We start from the raw sequence: 21,962 nt of genomic DNA on the forward strand, positions 1-21,962 counted from the left end.
TGTTCTCAGCATGAGGTTTACTTTAATGATAAAAAAAAAAAACACAATAAACTTTGAGACCCATTTTCTCTCAAACATATGGTGACAATGTAAAATAAATGACCAGATATTTTAAATATTTATGGTATGTAATTAAGTGTAGAAATTAGAAAACATGATATATTCTAGGCCAAAAAAGGCAAACATTGCTTTAAAAAAGGAAAGCAATAATGATGTTTTAAAAGCAAAGTTTCAGTAATGCATGTACAAACGTATGTAAAGGTTTTCTTGTCTCATAGTGGTAAGGAATGGGCCACATGAAGTACGTCAGTATTTTCAACTCCCAAATTTTGTAACATTTATCAAACCTCAATAAATTCCCTCCCCTGTGAAATATAAGGTTTAAGACTTTAATCCAAATAGAAACAATGTCTACCCCCAAACACATAAGACTTCCACAATCATTATCATCTCTATCTTATCACCTTTACCACCACCTACCTCCAACACCACTGTCCTCCAGTTCCTGTACTAACCTGCTGAATATGTAGCCTCAGCATCTGTGGAGGTGGTTAGTCACTCCTGCTCTTCTGTAGCTCATTGCCTCTAGTCTCCAAGTCCTGTTCACCCCTTACTAGACCCATCTAACCAAGTCTCACACTGAATAGTGGTCCTGTGTCTATAAATCTATATTAGTTTCCACTGGAGAATGAAGTGACGCAAGGGTTTGGCAGAATCATAAAGAGAGTCTTGTTCTTTGTTTTTTTTTTTTTATTTTCTAAAACTAATGTGTCCATTCTTCTTTCTATAGTACCACCTCTCCCACCAATAGATACACTGACATCTTGGGCCAGGAGAGAAACCAAAGAAAGCAGGCCACATATATATATATATATATATATTTAAATTCCCACTAATTATGATAGTTACCATTATTCTTGCACTGCACCCTGCAACCTGGTCTTGAAGGACAAAGGTTTTAGACTACAATCTCACAATAAATATTTCGGAAAGAGCCTACCTAAAAAGTGACCTTTTTAACAGCTAGAAATAAAAGGAATTTTTCAACCCTTACACAAAATTAAACATGTATTAATATTTATTTGCCTACTTAATGGAATGTGAGAAATAGTATTGCATTTGTAAAAGATTCTGTGAGAGAAACAAAAATTTGCTATCATTTTCAAAGCCATCATATATTTTATTCCTCTACCTATATAGCTCAACAGATTAATTATTAATATTATTCAACGATCCAGAGCAAGGTTAAAGTTCAAAATGAACATAAATTCATTTTGAAAGCATAAATTTAAAATAGTAATATAATAAAGAAGCTGCACGTTTGGATTCAAAAAATGACTGTGGAAAATACATTATGGCAATCCTCAATTCAGTCTCCCTAACTAAATGATTACAAAGTGGATGAAAAAACTCCCAAATACCATTAGAAACCAAGACAACTATTAAGATACAATGATTGGAAGACAGTTTAAATGATCTCCAGTAAGAATGGGTAATGTTGACACTCTGAGGTCATATTCATTTACATGGCAATAGAAGCCCACTGTCATCTTCAATAATTTTGTTACTACATGACATATAGCACAGTGCCTGGCACATACTAGACACATGATAAACATTTCTTAAATAAATACGGAATATAACTTAATTATCAATCAAGCACAAGGTGACAGAATAAAAATGTAAACAAGGATCTCAATCAGAAATATCAGAATTAAGATTATAAAAATGTAAACTTCTATTAAACCTGCTCTTGAGATACTGTATTAATTTAATTTGAATCATTTTTTAGTCATAAATCAGAATGTAATTATTTTACCTTTTATCAGCTCCCTACATCACTCCTGCCTCACGATCTTGCCCCTTGCTTCTTCTCTGTGTCTCTGCTATCTGCATGACCTGTTTCTTCCCTTCACTTAGGGCTCTTACATATTACCTCATCAGAGAGGCCTTCAATATATACCATAACACATATAGTGCTGTCCTCTCTAAATCTACTCCCTGCCTTCTTCATTTTTATCACTTAATACCATGTGACATGACATATATATTTTTTAATTGTCTGTCTCCTCCTACTAGAATGTAAGCTCAATAACAGAGGGAAGTAGCCTGCTTTGTTCACTGATATATCCTAAGTATCTAAAACAGTGCTGGGAACACAGTAGGTTATAGACATTACTTAGATGTATGAATGAAGGAATATACTTATTTTTCTAATTGTCATTATTTATCTTGGTGAGAAAGCACTGTTCCAAAAACTCTACTTTCTCATTTCTATGAATTTCTGAGATTTGGCTTTCCTGTTTATAATTTAAAATACAAGAGTCACATACTTTATATTATTAGAACAAATGATGTCCACATTTAGCTGCATTAGTCCATATTACTATTTTTTTAAAAAATCAAATGGCCATATACATTTGCAACCTGACCAAATGTCAAGTTATCATATGTTAATAATTGCTACTTCTGGACCAGAGAAGCACCCTGCTGGAGAGGCCTAAGATCCACAGAGACCCAGCGGAGCCAGCGCATGACCGACCAGGTAGGCCTCACCACCGCTGGACCCCATCTCCAGCCTGGCCGAGTGCACACTGACCAGAGAGGTACGCCACAACCAGAGAGGCACAGGATCCACGGAGACCAGGCACTCTGTGATGTCAATGCACGATGGAACAGGTAGGCCTTGCTGCTGCCAGACTCCATCCCCAGCTGGCCAAGTGCACGCCAACCAGAGAGGTGTCCCCCACAGAGGCCCAAGCCCCAAGGCGACCATGTGCCTGATGTGCCAGCAGGTGACTAGGCAGACACTGAGGCAGCTGTGCCAAACTGGCAGCCCCAGCAGCATCCTAGACAGACAATATTGTTGAACCTGTGGACTGTGAGATGCCTTGCCACAATGACTAAACATCAAAGGAAAGATACCAGAAATATGAAAAATCAAGAAAGTACACCAACAAAGGGTAATAATTCCCAAGCTCTATATCCTATAGAACAAGAAGCCTCTGAAATGTCTGACAAGAAATTTCAAGTGATAATTCTAAGGAAACTAAATGAGATAGAAGAAAACTCAGCTAGACAACATGATAAAATGAAGAAAAGTATACAGAACCTGAAAGAAGAAATGTACAAGGAAATCAATGCCCTGAAATAGAATGTAGCAGAACTTGCCAAGCTGAAGAATTCATTCAATCAAATAAAAAACACAAAAGAGAGTTTAAGCAGCAGACTTGCAGAAGCAGGAGAGAGAATTTCTGACCTTGAACATGGGCTGTTTGAAATAACACAGGCAGACAAAAAAAGAAAAAAGAATTTAAAACATTGAAGAATATCTAAAAGAGATATCAGACAACCTTAAGTGCTCAAATAACCGAATCATGGGTGTTCCAGAACGGGAGGAAAAGGAGATTGCATTGAAAACATATTCAACAAAATAGTGGCAGAAAACATCCCAGGTACATAGGAAAAGACACAGATCTTCAGATTCAGAAAGCGGAAAGATCCCCAACTGTATTCAACTGTGAAAGGTCTTCTCCAAGGCATGTTATGGTCAAGTTGGCAAAACTCAAAGACAAAGAGAGAATCTTAAAAACTGCAAGAGAGAAGCATCAAATCACCTATAAGGGAGCCCTAATTAGACTAACATCAGACTTTCCATCACAAACCCTAAAAGCCAGAAAGAATGGGATGATATATTCAAAAAAATAAATAAATAAAAGACAGATTGCCAGCCAAGAATACTCTACCATGCAAGGCTATCTTTCCAAAATGAAGAGCAAATAGTATATTTCTCAGACAAACATAAACTATGGGAGTTCCCTACCACATGACCACCCCTCGAAGAAATTCTCAAGGGAGTCCTGGGTTTGGTACCTGAAAAATAACTACCACTGCCATAAAAACTCCAGAAAAATCAAAATCCACTAGTAAAATAAAAATGCCAACAATGAAGAGGAAAAAATGTTTATCTACAACCCAAGAAACCAATAAATACAGAAGATAAACAGTAAATCAGAAAGAAAGGAACAAAAGACACTTAAGATATCCAAGCAAAAATCAATAAAATACTAGGAATAAATCAACACATATCAATAAAAACTCTTAATGTAAAAGGATTACAATCCCCAATCAAAAGACACAGACTGGCTGACTGGATTAAAAAGAAGGATCCAACTATATGCTGCCTTCAGGAGACCCACTTCACCTATAAAGACTCACATAGATTAAGAATGAAAGGATGGAAAAAGATTTACCATGCAAACAGAAATGAAAAATGAGCTGGAGTTGCTATTCTTATATATGATAAAACAGACTTTAAACTAAAAACCATAAAAAGAGATAATGAATGCCACTACATAATAATAAAAGCATTGATCCATCAAGGAGACATAACAATCATAAATATCTACACGCCCAATGTTGGAGCAGCCAGATTTATAACGCAAACACTTTTAGATCTAAACAAGGAAACAGCCACTAATACCATAATAGCAGGGGACCGGAACACCATGCTATCAATATTGCACAGATCATCTAGGCAAAAATTCAGCAGAGAAACACAAGATCTAAACAACACTCTAGACCAATTGGACTTGGCAGATATCTACAGAACAGTCCATCCAACATCCTCAGATTATTCACACTTCTCATCAGCACATGGATCATTCCCCAGGCCAGATCACATGTTAGGTCACAAATCAAGTCTCAATAAATTCAAAAAAAATTGGAATTATCCCATGTATTTTTTCAGACCACTATGGATTAAAATTAGAAATCAATAACAAACGAAATACTGGAAACCATACAAACACATGGAAATTAAACAGCATTCTACTTAATGACATATGGGTCCAAGAAGAAATCAAACAGGAAATCAAAAAATTTATTGAAACTAATGAAAACAATGTTACATCATACCAAAACCTGTGGGATACTGCAAAAGCAGTACTAAGGGGGAAATTTATCATATTAAATGCTTACTTCAGAAGAATGGAAAGATGGCAAGTGAATGACCTAATATTTCACCTGAAAGAACTGGAAAAACAAGAACAATCCAAACCCAAAGTTCGCAGATGGAAAGAAATAATTAAGATCAGGGCAGCACTTAATGATGTTGAAGCCCCCAAAATGATAGCAAAGATCAATGGATCAAAAAGTTGGTTTTCTGAAAAGATAAATAAAATTGACAAACCATTAGCTTAGCTAACTACAGCAAGAAGAGAGAAGACCCAAATAAAAAAAATCAGAAACAAAAAAGGTAATATTACCACTGATACCTCTGAAATACAAGGAATCATTAGAGACTATTATAAACAACTATATGCCAACAAATTTGAAAATCTGGAGGAAATGGATAAATTTCTGGTCACAAAGATACTACCCAAAATAAGCCAAGACAATGTAGAAAATCTGAACAGACCAATAACAATAAAAGAGATTGAAGCAGTTATCAGAAGACTCTCAACAAGGAAAAGCCCAGAACCAGATGGATTCACAGCAGAATTCTACCAAACATTCAAAGAAGAATTGACACCAATTCTCTACAAACTATTCCAAAAGAATTAAACAGAGGCAAGTCTCCCAAACTCACTGTATGAAGCAAACATCACCCTGATAGCAAAACCAGGTAAAGATACAACTAAAAAAGAAAACTACAGGCCAATATCCTTGATGAATACGGACACAAAAATCCTAAATAAAATACTAGCTAACAGAATACAGCAACACATAAAGAACATTATAAACCATGATCAAGTGGGATTCATCCCAGGGATGCAAGGTTGGTTCAACACACAGAAATCAATAAATGTGATACACCATATTAATAAAAGCAAACACAAGGACGATATGGTCATTTCTATGGATGCTGAAAAAGCATTTGATAAAATTCAACATTCATTCATAACAAAGACTCTCTATAAGTTAGGTATAGATGGAAACTATATCAACATATTTAAAGCCATATATGATATACCCACTGCCAATATCATCCTGAATGGGGAAAAGCTGAAAGCTTTTCCTTTAAGTACAGGAACTAGACAAGGATGCCCACTCTTACCACTCCTATTCAACACAGTGTTGGAAGTATTAGGCAGAGCAATTAGAGAAGAGAAGGAAATAAAGGGCATCCAGATTGGAAAAGATGAAGTCAAACTGTCCCTGTTTGCAGATGACATGATCCTATATATCTCACAGTCTAAAGCCTCTGCAAAAAAAACTCTTGGAGTTGGTAATTTATTTCAGGAAATTTGCAGGATAAAAAATCAACACACAAAAATGAGTAGCAATTCTGTTCTCCAATAGTGAACATGCAGAAAGAGAAATCAAGAAAGCTTGCCTATTTACAATAGCCACCAAAACAATAAAATACTTAGAAGTAGAGTTTACGAAGGATGTGAAAAATCTCTATTAGAAGAGCTACAAAGCACTGATGAGAGAAATTAAAAAGGACACAAGAAGATGGAAAGATATCCCATGCTCTTGGATTGGAAGAATCAACATTGTGTAAATGTCCATACTACCAAAAGTGATATACAAATTCAATGCAATCCCCATTAAAATTCCAATGATATTTGTCTCACAAATGGAAAAAACTTTCCAGACATTTATATGGAATAACAAAAGACCACACATAGCCAAAGCAATGCTGAGAAAATAAAATAAAGCTGGAGGCATAACACTACCTGACTTTAAAATATACTAAAAAGCTATACTAACCAAAACAGCATGGTACTGGCATGAAAACAGACACACTGATCAATGCAATAGAATAGAGAATCCAGAAATCAACCCACACACCTGCAGCCATCTGATCTTTGACAAAGGCACCAAGCCTATACACTGGGGAAGAGACTGCCTCTTCACAAATGGTGCTGGGAGAACTGGATATCTATATGCAGGAGAATGAAACTAGCCCCCCACACCTCTCACCATATACTAAAATCAACTCAAAATTATTAAAGAATTAAATATAGACCATGAAATAATAAAATTTCTTAAAGAAAACATAGGAGTAATACTTCAGGAAGTAGGACTGGGCATAGACTTCATGAATACAACCCCTAAAGTATGGGCATCCAAAGGAAAAATAAACAGATGGGATTAGACCAAACTAAAGCTTCTGCACAGCAAAAGAAACAATTAACAGAGTTAAAAGACAACCAACAGAGTGGGAGAAAATATTTGCAAAATATACACCTGACAAAGGGTTAATATCCAGAATATACAAGGAACTGAAGCAAATTTACAACAAAAAAACAAGCAACCCAATTAAAAAATGGGCAAAAGAGCTAAATAGGCATTTCTCAAAGAAGATATATGAATGGCTAACAGACACATGAGAAAATGCTCAACATCACTCAGCATTTGGGAAATGCAAATCAAAACCACACTGAGATACCATCTCACCCCATTTATGATGGCTAATATCCAAAAGACTGTGAATGATAAATGCTGGCAAAGTTGCAGAGAAAAAGGAACTTTCACACATTGTTGGTGGAACTGCAAAATGGTGCAGCCTCAATGGAAAATGGTAGGAGGTTCCTTAAACAATTGCGTATAGATCTACCGTATGACCCAGCTATCCCACTGCTGGGAATATACCCCAGGAATGGAAATCATCAAGTCGAAGGTATACCTGTTCTCCAACGTTCATTGCATTGGAGCTAAAAATAAATAAATAAATACACAAATAAACTGGGTGTGGGAGGGAAGAAGACACAACTATTACAATTCCTTGAAGTTGATTCAACAAGTGAACAGATATGGGGTTGTTGGGAGGGAGGGGGGAGAGGGAGGAGGGAGGGAGGTTTTGGCAATGGGCCACAATAACCAACCACATTGTATATTGACAAAATAAAATAAAATTTTAAAAAATAAATAAATAAAATAATTGCTAATTCTTATTAGGTCAACAATCGTCAATTCTCATATATTTTCCTATTATATATTATGTATTACATATTCTTGCACCAGAAACATCATCAGCACCATTTTTGGAGCTTCTAAGAAAGGATTTTAAATATTTGTCCCACCTTAATTAAAGACAGAAAAATAGGAATAGAAAATATTTAATTTTAAGTGAACAAAGAAGGAGTAGGGATTTATATCATTTTGTAATTATTTCCACTAGATCAGTGCTTCTTAAGTGTTCTTAGGCATCAAATGGATTTTGTTAAAATGCAGACTCTGATTCTGTAGATTAGAGTGAGGACCGGGATTTTCCATTTTTAACAAGTTCTCAGGTGATGCTGATGCTGCTGGCTCTTGGACCACGTTGATCTGCAAGAAATGGTCACTTTAACATTATTGAAAGGGGGGGGGGGGGAATGACTTTACCAAACTGCAATATAAAATCTCAGAAATGAGTCTGAGATCATGCATCTTCAAAACATTTACTGCAAAAATTCAATTCAAAGATTGAAACTACCTGAAGAATTCAATTCAGTTGTTCATTCATTCATTCATTCACATATTCACATGGGCAATATGTTAGTCACTTCACTTGGGAGAAAACAAGCCACCCATATGCTATTTCATTTCAAGACTGGAACAGACATTTTAAAACAAAAAGATGAGTCAGATTTGTTAGACATATTTTTCCTTCTAGTGAAAGTGTTGATGGTGATTCACAATTATTTTCTATGTTATGGCTTATGTTTTTATCCAGACACTGTTCATATCTCTCCCCCTGCTGATGTAAACCAGAACATTAGTTCACTTGTCCTAACTGACTTGCTTTGTTTATTTCTGTTAGCATTACAAAGGTTTAGCTTCTCCTTGCATGTCCTAACCACAATTATCACAGAAGTTGATGGAACTTGCTGTGCTTATCTTTATGTTTCCTTGTAGAAATGTCAGTAAATCTCTTTTCCTCTCTGCAGGTAGCATTTTTCAATCAAATTAATTAGTTTATTCATAGACAAGAAAGTCCTCTGTTGTCCCTATTCTAGTTGTCTTCTTGTACTTCCACAGTTGGAAGTTTTGTCTTTTTCTTCTCTCTCTCTCTCACCTCCCAACACCCCAAGGGTATTCCTCAGCATAAAACAAAACAAAACATATCATTTAACTTACTCTTTCTGAGGTTTCTAACTCAAATATGTCAACAGACATTGTCTTGTTTTAATTATTTTATTTTAATTATGACATTAGTGGCACTTAGTTCTCTCATTTCAATCTCATAAACATTGTTAAAGATTTGTAGCTGACCAATATCAGAAGCATAGTGGTCCCAAAAGAGATTGTGGCTAGAGACATCTTAACAAACATCTTTATTGCATTAGCTTTCCCTTCATCACCAATTCACATCCATGAAAGTACCAGAATTGAAGAAAGAAATTAGGAAGGAAAGAATCAAATGAGAGTGGGTCTAAAAAAGGAGGAGGGAAGAAGGGAGAAGCAGCAGTATGTTTATATTTTACTGACATTCCTTTGTAAGCATATTTTTAAATGTTTAAATTGAGAAAAAATAACAACCTCAAATGTAATTTCAATGTAATTTATGGGGGTAAGGGAGCAATCAAGATTGCTCATGCTTCCTTACCCTCACACAAAAGGTGTACTCAAATATCCTTTGGGCGTGGGGGAATAAAAGTGAGGTAATTAGGAAAGGCTGGGGAAAAAAGAAGTAAAATATTTGCCTCAAATATATGTGAGTCAAAGTGATATAGTATGGTTAAAAATAATTAACCCATGGCCAGAGATCTCTATTATAATGATCATTTTTTACATTTTACAATACTTTTGTATTTAAAAACTCCTTTTTATACTCTGTCTCAGCCTATATCTTTGAGAGGTGTGTCACAAACACGAAACTGTTGCTGTTTTAACAATCAGTAAACTGAGGATTGTAAAAGGGAAGTATATTGTTCCACTTAAATAAGTGGTTGGAAAAGTGAGACCTTATCCCCTAGGTAAATTAGAGTAGTTTATAAGTAAGGTAGAATGGGAGCATATTGTTACCTCTATATTTTTTAAATTTCTTGTTTTGTTTGATCATTGTTAAACAGTATAAACAGTATTTCCTAGATGCAACTCGTATAAAGTTAGTATCTGCTTGCACAAGCCCGTGTCTATTTTCAAAGCAGAAACCATTTTTTTAATTTTAACTTATTAATATACAATATAGTTTATTTTCATGTCCCTTTACCTGTTCTTCTTTCCCCACTCCCTCTCTCCCCTCCCCCCATCCCACTATATCATATCTGCTCACTTGTCTTAACAAAAAGCAAAAACAACAACAACAACAACAACAAAAACATTTTCTGGGCCGGCCCAGTGGCGCACTCGGTAGAGTGCGGCACTTGGGAGCATGGCGGCGCTCCCACCAAGGGTTCGGATTCCATATAGAGACCAGTCCGCTCACTGGTTGAGTGCAGTGCGGGCGCGACACCGAGGGTTGCGTTCCTGTTACCGGTCACGAAAAAAGACAAAAAGGAAAAAAAAAACATTTTGACTGATAATAAGGCAAAAAAAAAAAAAAAAAGGAAAGGGGACTAAAAATAAATACAGAAGAAATGGTGTATAAATTAACTACTTGGCTAAGATAGTAGAGTACACTCTTTTTTTTTTTTCCTTTTTGTCTTTTTTACTGACCGGTAACAGGATCGCAACCCTCGGTGTCATGCCCGTACTGGGGACTGGCAACGGGATCGCAACCCTCGGCGCTGCACCCGCACTGCGCTCAGCCAGTGAGCGGGAACCGGTCTCCACATGGGATCCGAACCCTCAGCAGGAGCGCCGCCGCGCTCCCAAGCAGCGCACTCTCCAGTGCGCCACCGGGCCAGCCCAGAGTACACTCTTAACATAACTACTACCTAGTCTAAGACACTAGCATCCCTTACCTGGGCTATTGCACAAGCCTAATATCTTCCTCTCCTTTTTCCAGTGTCCTTACTGATCAATTTTCTGGACTTGGATTTCCCCTACTTAAAACCTTGGCTCTTTCTTGCATTTAGTCTAAAACTAAAAGCCCTTATCTTTTGCCCTGACACTGTCATGTGTAATTAGACTGCTACCTATATTTTGACACCATCTCATATCTCAGCTATATAGCCTTCCCTCCTGAAACTCTCCAGTCCTGCTGGCCTTTTGGTTCCTCCAATAAGCCAAAATGTCCATACTTCAGGGTCTTTTTGTTGGTTGTTTCCACTGCCTGCAATATTTCTCCTCTTGACCTGCAAATGGTGGTTCCTTTTTGTGATTCAAAACACAAACTAAATTGTACCAAACTTGAAAGGACTTCCTGGATCTCAAAGTCTAAAGTAGCTCCTCAACCACTCTCTATCACATTTCCTTTTAATCTCTACAGAAAGTACATTCCTTTGTGATCTGATATTTTTATTGTCTTCTCTGTTTATTGGCTGTCAGTCTCCCTAGAATATAAGTTTCATGAGATGTGGGACCTTACCTCTTATGACTATTACTGTGTCCCCAGTGCCTTGAACTTTATCTAATAATTCGAGGCACTCCATTAATATCTGTTGGTATTGATAAAGAAAGATATACATATATACCAATCAATCAAATGAACATATCAAATATAATTTGTTGCTAGTAAATATGTTGGCAGATAATACCCATAATTTCTAACTGTAAATGTTCATGGATTTTAGTTATAAGCATATCTGAATTCCCAATAATTATTTTAATTCGTTATATCAACTAAAGAATTTTAGCATGTTTTGGTTATACCTAATATGCCTAGACAAATATTAATGATCATTCCTCTCATCACTAAACCTAGGCTTAGGCAGGGATGATGGCTTATGACAGGGTCGAGCTACACCCTCTTTGGGAGAGAGAGATGAGAAGTACAGACTAATCCATTTTTGTTTACTAGCAATTTACAACTGCAAACTAATTAGATGTTTGGAAACAATAGATAATGCTTAGAATTAAAGCTAATCATCAATATGACCATGATAATAGAAATTAAAGAGGTTGCAATTTATTTAAAGCATTAAATAAAACCTAGAATTATTATTTTTTAAATATTGACAACATCCTCTAGTCATAATGAGTTTTTTGTTTCCTACCCAAAAATCTGTCAAAAATCAGGTCCGGCAAAGTTTGCATAATGGCTTACCTCATTCAGAATTTAATAGGTTTATACATTAATACACACAAAGTTAGTGAAAGTAGTTTGGAAGGCTCACTGTTATTATAAACACTCATAATATTTATGAATTTGTTTTACTTAAATAATAACATGTACATGTGTCTTTCAAGAAACTATCCAGAAAATTCTATGTGCTACAAGTGTTTCCATAATAGTGTCTCATTTTATAAACTGTATTAAGATGTTTTAGCAAAAGCTATACAAGCTAACATGCTGCCCTTCACTTATTAATAATCATTCTAAAAACTTTTATACAAATAGAAATCCCCAAATATTCCCTATGAACAAACTAATTTTTTATGTCAATCTTAGCCAAGCAGCAACATTGCCATTTTAGGATTCCCATCCTCCAGTGGGATAGGGGTGATAAGATTACACACACAGACACATCTATGTGTTGTTGTGTGTTTGTGTGTGTGTGTGTGTGTGTATGTGTGTGTGAGTGTTCACTGTCATCTGTCACATAATAGTGGATATCTTTTTAACAATGGGAGTTTTTGGAATAAACCACACAGCTACAGGTGGCCGCTCCCCCTGCTTTGGACCTGGAAGGGAGTGCCAGCCAACCCAAACCATGACCAGCACCAAGGCAAGCCCAGTAGCAGCAGAACTGCAAAGTTAGAGGCAACCCTTGTCCCCTCCTTTGGACCCAGAGAGGATCACCAGCCCATCTGTACCCACACGCACTGACGTGAGCTCAGCAGCAGCAGAACCGTGCAGTTAGAGGTGGCCCCTCCCCCCTCCTTGGACCCAGAAGGGAGCACCAGCCCATGGTGTCTGACCTGCCAAGGTGTGCCTAGCGTGGCACTAGGGTCTCATTCTATCACCACAGATTCTGGAACAGGAAACAAGATGGTTTAACTTTACCTCCACCACATCTACTGTCAAGCAAAGACAATTCACCACCACAGTAGCAACCAGGGCCACTCCACAGCCAACCTCAGTGTAATAGAAGAAGCAAACCCTCTACCAAATGACAAAAAGTCAAGGAAAAATGCTAGAAGTACAAAAAAAAAAAAGAAACAAGAATAAATGACACCACCAAAAGAATACAGTAATGCCCCAAAGTCAGGGAACAGGGAATCCTTGAAATGTCTGAAAAAGAATTCTGAGCAATGATCTTAAGAAAACTTGAAGAAGTAAAGGAAGACTCAAATACAGAACACAATGAAACAAGAAAAAAATATCCAGAATATGAAGGAGGAAATCTACAAAGAGATCAATACCTTAAAAAAAATATAGCAGAACTTCTAGAAATGAAACATTCACTCAATGAAATAAAAAAAAATACAACAGAGAGCTTGAGCAGCAGGGTAGATGTATTAGTCCGTTTTGTGTTGCTATAACAGAAATAGCTGAGACTGGATAATTTATACAGAACAGAGGTTTATTTGGCTTACAATTCTGGGCAGTTGCAACTGGCACAGGCCTCAGGCTGCTTCTACTCATGGCGGAAAGTGGCAGGCAGCCAGCGGGTACAAGCAGATCACATGGCGACAGGAAGCAAGAGAAAGAAGGTGCTAGGGTCTTTTTAAGCAGCAAGCTCTCATGGGAACTAATCAAGTGAGAACTCACTCATTAATCCCCCCTCCCCCAGGGAGAGCATTAATGCATTCATGAGGGATCTGTCCCCATGACTCAATCAGTTTCCAACACTGCCACATTGGAGATCAAATTTCCACATGAGTTTTGGAGGGGACAACACATCCAAACGCCATCAGTAAAGCAAGCAGAAGAATTTCAGAGCTTGAAGACGGTCTTTTTGAAATAAATCAGGCAGCCAAAAAAAGGAAATCTAAGAGAGATAGCAGACAAACTCAAGTGCTCTAACATCTGAATTGTGGGTATTCCTGAAGGGGAGGAGCAAGTGTAGGGTGAGATACAGACCTTCAGATCCAGGAAGCTCCAAGTTCCCCAAACAGATTCAATATAAAAAAATCCTCCCTAAGACACATTATAATTAAATTTGCAAAGCTCAAGACAAAGCAAGAATTCTACAACCATCAAGAGAAAAGCATCAGGTCACTTATAGGGGAACTCCCATCAAACCAACAGCAGACTTCTCAACCAAAACCCTACAGGCCAGAAGAAAGTGGAACAATATATTCAAAATACTAAAAGAAAAAAAACTGCCAGCCAAGAATTCTCTACCCATCAAGGCTCTCCTTCAGAAATGATGGAAAAATAGTGTATTTCCTAGATGAACAAAAGTTGTGGGAGTTCACCACCACACGAACAGCCCTGCAAGAAATTCTCAAGGGAGTCTTTCATCTAGAATGTGAATAATGGTGATTACTATCACATATACACAAGAAAGAGCAAAATTCACTGTTAAAACACAAATGCCAGCAAGAAAGAGAAAGAAGCTAAACCATTCTGCCTTAAATCCCCAACTCACATTAAAGACGAGAAATAAAAGGGGAAATAATGATCAAAAGATATTTAAACCAGCTAAACAAGAAGCAATTAAATGACAGGAATTAAGCAACATCTGTCAATAACTACTCTAAATGCAAATGGACTAAACTCCTTATTCAAAAGACACAGAGTGCCTGATTGGATTAAAAAGCTAGATCCAAGTATATGCTGTATTCAAGAGACCCACCTCACAGGTAGAGACACACACACACTAAAAGTGAAGGGATGGAAAAAGATATACCATGAAAACGGAAACCAAAAATGAAGAGGAGTAGCTATTCTTATATCAGACAAAATAGATCTTGAACCATAAACATAAAAAAAAGACAAAGAAGGCCACTATAAAGTGATAAAGGGATCTATCCAACTATAAGAAATAACAATCATAGACATGCATGCACCGAACACTGGAGCACCCAGATATATAAAGCAAACACTTTTAGACCTAAAGAAAGAAATATGACCTAATACATTAATAGTAGGTGATCTGAATGCCCCTCTCTGATTATGGGACATATCTTCCAGGCAACAAGTCAACAAAGAGACAGATGATTTAATCTACACCATAGACTGACTGGACTTGACAGACATACACAGAACATTGCACCCAACAACTAAAGAATACACTTTCTTCTCATCCGCACATGGTACATTCTCCAGGATAGACCACATATAAGGTCACAAATATAGTCTCGGCAAATTTTTAAAAACTGAAGTCATTCCAACTATCTTTTCAGACCACAATGGATTAAAACTGAAGATAAACGATAAGCAAAACTCTGGAATTTATACAAATACATGGAAACTAAGTAATAGGCTCCTGAATGATTTATGGGTCGAAGAAAAAATTAAACAGGAAATCAAAAAATTTCTAGAAACTAATGAAAATAAAGATACATCATACCAAAATCTGTGTGATACTGCAAAAGCTGTATTAAGAGGCAATTTAGTGCAATAAAAGCTTATATCAGAAGAATGGAAGACTTCAAACAAATTAACTAATACTATGACTCAAAAAGCTTGAAAAACAGCAACAATCCAAACCTAAAAGTAGTAGACAGAAAGAAACAATTAAGTTCAGAGCACAACTAAATCAAATAGAGATCCAAAAAACAATAAAAAGATCAACAAAACAAAAAGGTGGTATTTTGAGATAATAAAGAAAATAGACCAACCATTAGCTAGGTTAACAAAAAAAAAAAAAAAAAAAAAAAAAAAAAAAAAAAGAAGAAGAGAGAGGACCCAAATAACAAAAACGAGAAAAGAAAAGGGAGACATCATATCCAATACCAGGGAAATACAAAGAATCTTTAGAGACTATTATAAACAACTGTATGATGACAAATATGAAAATATGGAAGATACAGATAAATTTCTAGACACATACAAACTACCAAGACTGAACCAAGAAGAGATAGGAAACCTGAACCAACCAATAACAAACAAGGAGATTGAAGTGATAATTAGCCATTTTCCAACAAAGAAAAGTCTGGGTCTGGATGATTTTACAGGTGAATTCTATCAAACTTTTAAAGAGGAGTTAATACCAATTCTCGTCAAACTATTCCAAACAATTGAAACTAACAATACTCTCCCAAACTCATTCTATGAGGCCACCATAACTCTGATACCAAAACCAGATAAAAACACAACAAAAAAAGAAAATTATAGGCCAATATTCTTGATGAATCTAGATGCTAAAATCCTTAACAAAATATTAGCAATCAGAATACAACAACTTATTAAAAAATTATACACTATGATCAAGTGGGATTCATCCCAGGGATGCAAGGTACGGGTCAAAATAGAAAGTCAATAAATGTGATACATCACATCAACAAATTCAAGGACAAAGTCCGTTATGATTATTTCAATAGATGCTGAAAATGCATTTGACAAAATTCAATATCACTTCATGAAAATGACTCTCAAAAAATTAGGTATAGAATGAAAATATCTCAACACAATAAAAGCCATTTATGACAAGCCAACCACCAGTATCATTCTGAATGGGGAAAAAGTGAAGGCCTTTCCCTTAAGAACAGGAACAGGAAAAGGATGCCAACTCTCACCACTTCTATTTAACATAGTACTAGAGGTACTAGACAGACCAATCAGGCAAGAGAAAGAAATAAAGGGAATTCAGATTGGAAAAGATGAAGTCAAACTGTCTCTATTTGCAGATGACATGATACTATATATAGGAAAACCTAAAGACTCTATCAAAAGCTCCTAGAGCTGGTTAATAACTTCAGTAATGTTGCAGGATACAAAACAAATGCCCCCAAATTGGTAGCATTTATATACTCAAATAACGAATCAACAGAAACAGAAATAAAGAAAGTAAGCCCATTTACAATTGTCACCCAAAAAATAAGATACCTAGCGATCAATTTAACCAAGGAGGTGAAAGATCTCTACAATGAGAACTACAAACCACTTCTGAAAGAAATTAAAGAAGACACAAAAAGATGGAAAGATATATGCTTTGGATTGGAAGAATTAACATTGTGAAAAAGCCCATACAGATTCAGCAATTCATTGATTTACAGATTCAATGCAATCCCCATCAAAATACCAATGACATTCTTCACAGAAATGGAAAAAACAATCTTACCTTTCACATGAAAAAACAAAAGACCCCGAATAGCCAAAGCAATCCTGAGCAAAAAAAATAAAGCCAGAAGAATAACACTACCTGACTTCAAATTATACTACAAGCTATTGTAACCAAAATAGCATGGTACTGGTACAAAAATAGACATTCAGTCCAGTGCAGTAGTATTGAGAACACAGAAATCACCCCTCAGGCTTATAGCCATCAGATATTGGACAAAGGCAACAAAAATCTACATTGGGGAAAAGACTGCCTCTTCAAAAATGGTGCTGGGAAAACTAGATATCCATATGCAGAAGAATGAAACTAGATATGCATCTCTCACCATACACTAAAATCAACTCAAAATGGATTATTTCTATGGGAAAATATAGGTGAAACACTTCAGCAATTATGTCTGGGCTCAGGCTTTATGAACATGAGGCCGAACGCACAAGCAGCAGAAGAAAAAAATAAACCAATGGGGCTATATCAAACTAAAAAGCTTCTGCACAGCAAAGGACACAATCAACAGAATGAAAAGACAACTTGCAGAGTGGGAGAAAATTTTCGCTAACTATGCATCTGACAAGGGATTAATATTCAGAATATACATAGAACTCAAGCAATTATACAGTAAAAGAAAACAAATAACCCAATCAAAAAATGGTAAAGGGGCTGAATAGACACTTTTTAAAGGAAGACTTACAAATGGCAACAGACATGAAAAAATGCTCAACATCACTAGTCATCAAGGAAATGCAAATTAAAACTACATTGAGATACCACCTCAGCCCAGTTTGAGTGGCTAAAACAAAAAAGGAGGTGAATAACAAATGCTGGCCAGGGTGTGGAGAGAATGGGACACTCCTACACTGTTGGTGGGACTGTAAATTCGTACAATCACTGTGGAAAACAGGATGGAGGTTTTCCAAACAACTACAGATAGATCTTCCATGCGATCCAGCAATCCCTCTTCTGGGTATATACCCAGAAGAATGGAAATCATCATGTTGAAGAGATACCTGCAGTCCTGTGTTTATTGCAGCTTTGTTTACAATAGCCACAATATGGAACCAACCTAAAAGTCCATCGATGGATGACTGGATAAGGAACCTGTGGTATATATACACCATGGAATACTACTCTGCCATATAAAAGCATGAAATACTCCCTTTGCAACTACATGGATGAAAGTGGAGATACTTTTCCTGTTTGAAAGAAGCAAAGCACAGAGGGATATATACTGCCTATGCTCACTCATATGTGAGAGCTAAGATAGAAAGAAGATAGGAAAGAAAGACCACAGTTGTGTATTAGTCTTACAGAGTGAGAGAACATTCCTAGTGCTACAAAGTGGAATGGGGGGAAAGGGAGCGGGGGGAGATTGGGGGACAATTGGTTGGGGGTCACAGGGTACAAAAGTAATTTCTGGTAGTGGGTATGCTCCCAGTATGAATCTGGTCCTCACATCATTGGCACGATGGGTGACAGTTAGCTTTGTATCCCATGAATATTCATAATAAATAAAATTTTAAAAATCCTATTTGAAATGTTATAATATCAGATAACATACTTGGCATTTTAATTTTAGACTGAATTCACATTTTCTTGTAACTCAGTCTCAAACTGCAATTAATTAATTAATTAGTATGAATAATTAATGCCAAATTCTTAGTCCTATTGAAAAAAAGAAGCGAAGAAACAATGGGAGGTTTGAACCTCCAGAAGAGGATGGAAAAATAGAGTGCACAAAAGGGAAGACAGCAATGCTGCTATGGGAAAGGTTGTAGAACAGGAGGCTGAATTTGAAAACCTTTCTAATTTTGTCTGAAGTTTCTTTAATTAAGTTGTAGTGATCAGTGCAAATAGAAGTTCTAACTTGAAGAATGTTGGCATATAACCACAAGCAGGTGGCTCTGTATTTTATGATTTATGATGATAAATGGGTGGGGTAAATTAGTTGACCTGTGGGCACTGGGGGAGGAGGGGAGGACGCAGACTCAACACTTATAATATGACCCTTATAACTCTTACCTCGAGGGTTAGCCGCAATCATCAGTATGATCACAGCAGGGAAAAATGTCAATATGCATAGACTAGTATATCCTAGCCTGAATACAGATATAGTTGTGAACATTCTATCTCATATTATGCCTTATTTATTCTATCAAAAGACATGACCTTAAAAATGTGTTTCCCCCTCCTTATTGTCAACTATAATTTAGTAGTGGAATAGCAATCCTCCCAGCATATCTAATGAGTTTCTTTGGTCCTATTTTAAAGCTTTTAATCTTCATAAATAATAAGCTAAGTAAACTTAAGGTGCTTGGACAATTTCTTTAGCTTAATGTATTCAAATCCACAGTTGGCACTTCATTTCTTTTCATTTAAAAATAAATCTATCTTGTCTCGATAGGCTGTACATGAACACACACACCTAGCAATATAAGTCAAAGCAATACATCCAGAATGATGAGATCTGCTTGTTGCCTTTATAAGAGAGATGCCATTTTCAGAAAGGTCTCAAAAACTCTTTTCTGATTAAGTCAATATATATTGTTAAAATAATTCACAGCCACACCATTCTTTAATACAAATTTCAAAACACAGTTGAGAAACTTTTTTTCAAGAGAATTTCCGTAAACAGATGAGTATCTCTTTAATATTTTTGAGGGCTTTCCTTCAGAAAAGTTTACTGTCAATTGTAGCTAATAGGTGGTTTTGTGTACACGGTTTCCTGTGCATGCTTCCATGCCTTCCACATTTACATTTTAATTTTTGGAGAAAACCTGGCCAATATTAACTATGACAAACTTTGGCAACTCCTAAAGCATAGTTCTGTAGATAACAGTCCACATAACCATCATCTCCACTTCAGTTACAAAAGTGAAAACCCAAATTTTATTGACATGAAAATCCAATCATAATGTCCCCTTAAGAAAAGCTGTGTGCCTTAGCAACAAACAGAATCCTGACAACCATCAAACAGCTTCAAAATAATAGTAATATTCCTAAACTTGCTATTTTTCAAAATTAAAAATAAACAAAGACTTACTTGCTTTGTTTTTCCATGCTAGCTACCCTGAGGCATTCCCATCTTGAATTTAGGAGATTCATTTGTTCTTGTACTTCAGTTTCTTCATCTTCTGATAATTTCCCTGTTCCAATCAGTTGACTTCCCAAATGTAGAACATTACCAACACGTCCCTGATGGGAGGTCAAATCCATCATGTATCCCTGACAAAGAAAGAAGTTAATTGAAATTAATACTTTACATAAATTATTGTGATTTTGAATGTTATTTTTTGCAATTTTAAATTTTAAATTTGTAACCCATTTACATTTATGCTTGTATTCCCAGTAAAAGTATTTTGATTTTTGTTTAAGAAAATCCAACACCATTTTTAATATGAATTAAGAAAAGTTATTATCTTAGATCACCTTCTGCAGAAGTAGTCCCTGAGATAAGGACTTTGGTGCAAGGGATTTATTAAGGAAGAAGATGACTGCAAGGGAGTTGCTGAAGAAGTGTGAAAGAGGATAGGGAATAGGAGGATACTAAGAAAGTGTGTCCTCTCAGGACATTACCACTGAGAGTAATTCAGCCCTTTGACCCAATTCCACAACACGTACTCTGGAGTATAAGTTATGCCTCAGCATTGCCTTGACACAATAGAAGGGAGCTGCGCTCTTATATTCCTGTGTGAATCATTGGCAAACCAGTCTCAGCATCTTTGGGAGTTATTCTCCAAAGAAGAACTTTAAATACTGGCTGTGGGAATCCCAAGCACACGAGCATTTGTTTCCACCTCAAAATAAAAACTGAATTTCCAAAATTCAAGGATCTTTTGGGGCAATTGAGAAAAAAGGGATGTGTCATTATAACAAGTCATATGCTTATTTTTCTACATCAAAGTTTTGTTTTACCTCATGAGTATGAAATTGTTCTTTGACTTCTTCTACATCATTAGAAATATCTCCTTGGGCCTGCAATGTATCCTCAGCAGAAAGAAGCCATGAGAGTACTTCTTCTAATGCTGTTTGGTAACTGTCCAGGTTGACTTCAGTCTCCATTAATGACTTGCCAAACGACTTGTCTTCAGGAGCTTCCAAATGCTGAACAATGAAATAAATTTGGTGTTATACAATGTGTTTTTGTAGACTGCTCCAGTATATTAAATGATAAATAGAAATAATTTTTGAAATGCTAAAAACATCCACTTCCATTATCAGGGACGTGAGCAGCAGACACATACAATAGTGAGCCTGCATTTTAACATCCTCACAAATACACACGCACATTTCAAAATAGCTGTCAAAATCCATGCCAAATTAAAATTTTATTAAAGCTCTTATGGATTACTAAGAGAGTAAATTAATATATCATCTCTTCATGTTTCATTATAAATGCTATGAATTTTCACCCATGGGTAACCATTTTCAGTTTATTCTTACAATCCTATACATCTACATCTACATATAAATTACTGCAATCATGTTTATATACTTTCACAATGGCATTAAAGGAAAGAAACATCTTTTTCTGAGATGCTCTTGGTAATAAAATATTTCTGAAAGTTTACAAATGGTAAATATATCAGTAAGAAAATAAGTGTGACGGGGGATGTAGGTAAAATTTAAAAATAAATATTTCACCTACACATCTAAAATTTCTAACAGTATAAAATTTCTATGAATTAGAATTTATGTCTAGAAAGCCATGGTTTAAATACCAAGACATTTATCTTAGGTACAGTAAAATATGAAGTATTTTCTACCCTAGAATTTCTGCTAGAACCCTAAAGCTAAGATAGAAGGGTACTAAGC

The 21,962-nt window shown here is 36.0% G+C and overlaps 1 protein-coding gene across 1 annotated transcript in view; it reads right to left on the bottom strand.

Annotated features, from left to right (window-relative positions):
* LOC103595788 (dystrophin-like) overlaps window positions 1-21,962 on the bottom strand; it is a gene marked incomplete at its 3' end in the record, with an annotated part of 276,275 nt that overhangs the window by 36,484 nt on the left and 217,829 nt on the right. Inside the window, exons 9-10 of the mRNA XM_008579268.1 lie at window positions 21,063-21,251; window positions 20,191-20,372 (exon numbers count right to left, since the gene is read on the bottom strand). Of these exons, the coding sequence (XP_008577490.1) occupies window positions 20,191-20,372; window positions 21,063-21,251 (371 nt within the window). The remainder of the gene's footprint in view (window positions 1-20,190; window positions 20,373-21,062; window positions 21,252-21,962) is intronic.

The sequence above is a fragment of the Galeopterus variegatus genome, unplaced genomic scaffold (assembly GCF_000696425.1).
Source record: "Galeopterus variegatus unplaced genomic scaffold, G_variegatus-3.0.2 Scaffold1846, whole genome shotgun sequence".
NCBI classification, from domain to species: Eukaryota; Metazoa; Chordata; class Mammalia; order Dermoptera; family Cynocephalidae; genus Galeopterus; species Galeopterus variegatus.